Genomic DNA, 1,313 nt, shown 5'->3' with positions numbered 1-1,313 from the left:
GACAACGTGCCGGACTTCGGCAGCAGCGAGGATTTCTGCAAGGACGGGGAGGTTGACTTCAAGAACCTCGACGACATCCTGCAGCAGATGGGGATGCTGCAGAAGAAGGTGGAGCTCTGGTGTAAAGCCGTCTCCCCTGGCCTGGATGGAGAGGAAGGGGGCGACGAAGAGGAGGATGAGGAGGAGTCGGACTCGGGAGGGGAACCCTCCAACCTGCATTTCGAAGAACAGTCCATGTCGGATGTTGGCACCTCTGCCAGTGACTTTGATAGCACTGGGAACTCCCTCAACGAGGCTGAAGAGATCGAGACGCGGGAGCGCCGGGATTCGGGGGTAGGAGCATCCCTCACGAGACCCTGCAGGTACCACAGAATCCCGAGGTGGTTTGGGTGGGAAGGGACCATAGAGACCATCTCGTTCCACCCCCTCCGCTATGGGCAGGGACACTTTCCACCAGACCATACTGCTGGCCCCCCCCGGAAGGCAGGAGCGGGAGGGAGGGGAGCGCTGCCGGAGCCGCACGGCGCGGGCAGGGCAGCGCAGCGCGGGGCGCGGGTGCGCCCTGGTGGCCGCAGGACACCGCTGCCACCGCTGCCGGCCCTGTGTGCCTGCACAGACCCGCGATTAAAGGGGTTTTCATTGATTAATAACGAGTGTAAACGCAGCGGGTACGTGCCTCCCCTGTGCCAGTACTCCCTGGGGTTCTTGCTCTCTGGCTTTCCTCACCCAGTTTGGCTGTGCTGGAGGGTGATGTGGCAGTAACCATGAAGGACTGGAGTGCAGTGGGAGTTTCTTCAGCTGGGAATGTCCCGTGTGTCCCCAGAAAGCTGCGTTGGCACAGCTTCCAGAACTCGCACCGGCCCAGCCTGAACTCAGCCTCGCTGGAGATCAACCGCCAGTCCTCAGCCCAGCTCAACCTGCTCCAGAAGTGCTCCCTGCTCCGGCTCACAGCCATCATGGAGAAGTACTCTGTGCCCCACAAGCAGGCCTGGACGTGGTGAGTTGGGGCAAGGGGGACCAGGAAGGGGCCCACGGGCTCGTGCTGTGTCCCCAGCCTGGGGCATCTTCAGAGTGTGGAGGGGGAAAAGCTAAACCAAGGGCTGGCTGCTTTGGCAAGTGTGAGCCAGAGCTGAGCCCCAGGCTCCTGGCATCACCCGGGCTTCCAGGGAGCTCCTGGCATCATCTGCCACTGTGGGAGCTGCTGGTGTTTGTGGGGCATTAAAAGTGCTGCAGCAACATAAGAGAGTGGGACAGTGGTTTCTTTTCATAGCCAAGTAACAAAAATATTTTAGCCTAATAAAAGGTGCTGCCAT

The 1,313-nt window shown here is 60.4% G+C and overlaps 1 protein-coding gene across 1 annotated transcript in view; it reads left to right on the top strand.

Annotated features, from left to right (window-relative positions):
• STARD8 (StAR related lipid transfer domain containing 8) overlaps positions 1–1,313 on the top strand; it is a 27,309-nt gene that overhangs the window by 22,760 nt on the left and 3,236 nt on the right. The window contains exons 6-7 of the mRNA XM_031062676.1: positions 1–362; positions 824–997. Of these exons, the coding sequence (XP_030918536.1) occupies positions 1–362; positions 824–997 (536 nt within the window). The remainder of the gene's footprint in view (positions 363–823; positions 998–1,313) is intronic.

This window comes from Geospiza fortis, unplaced genomic scaffold, assembly GCF_000277835.1.
Source record: "Geospiza fortis unplaced genomic scaffold, GeoFor_1.0 scaffold874, whole genome shotgun sequence".
NCBI classification, from domain to species: Eukaryota; Metazoa; Chordata; class Aves; order Passeriformes; family Thraupidae; genus Geospiza; species Geospiza fortis.
The sequence above is the reverse complement of the archived record's forward strand: the minus strand, read 5'-3'. Positions and strand labels throughout refer to the sequence as shown.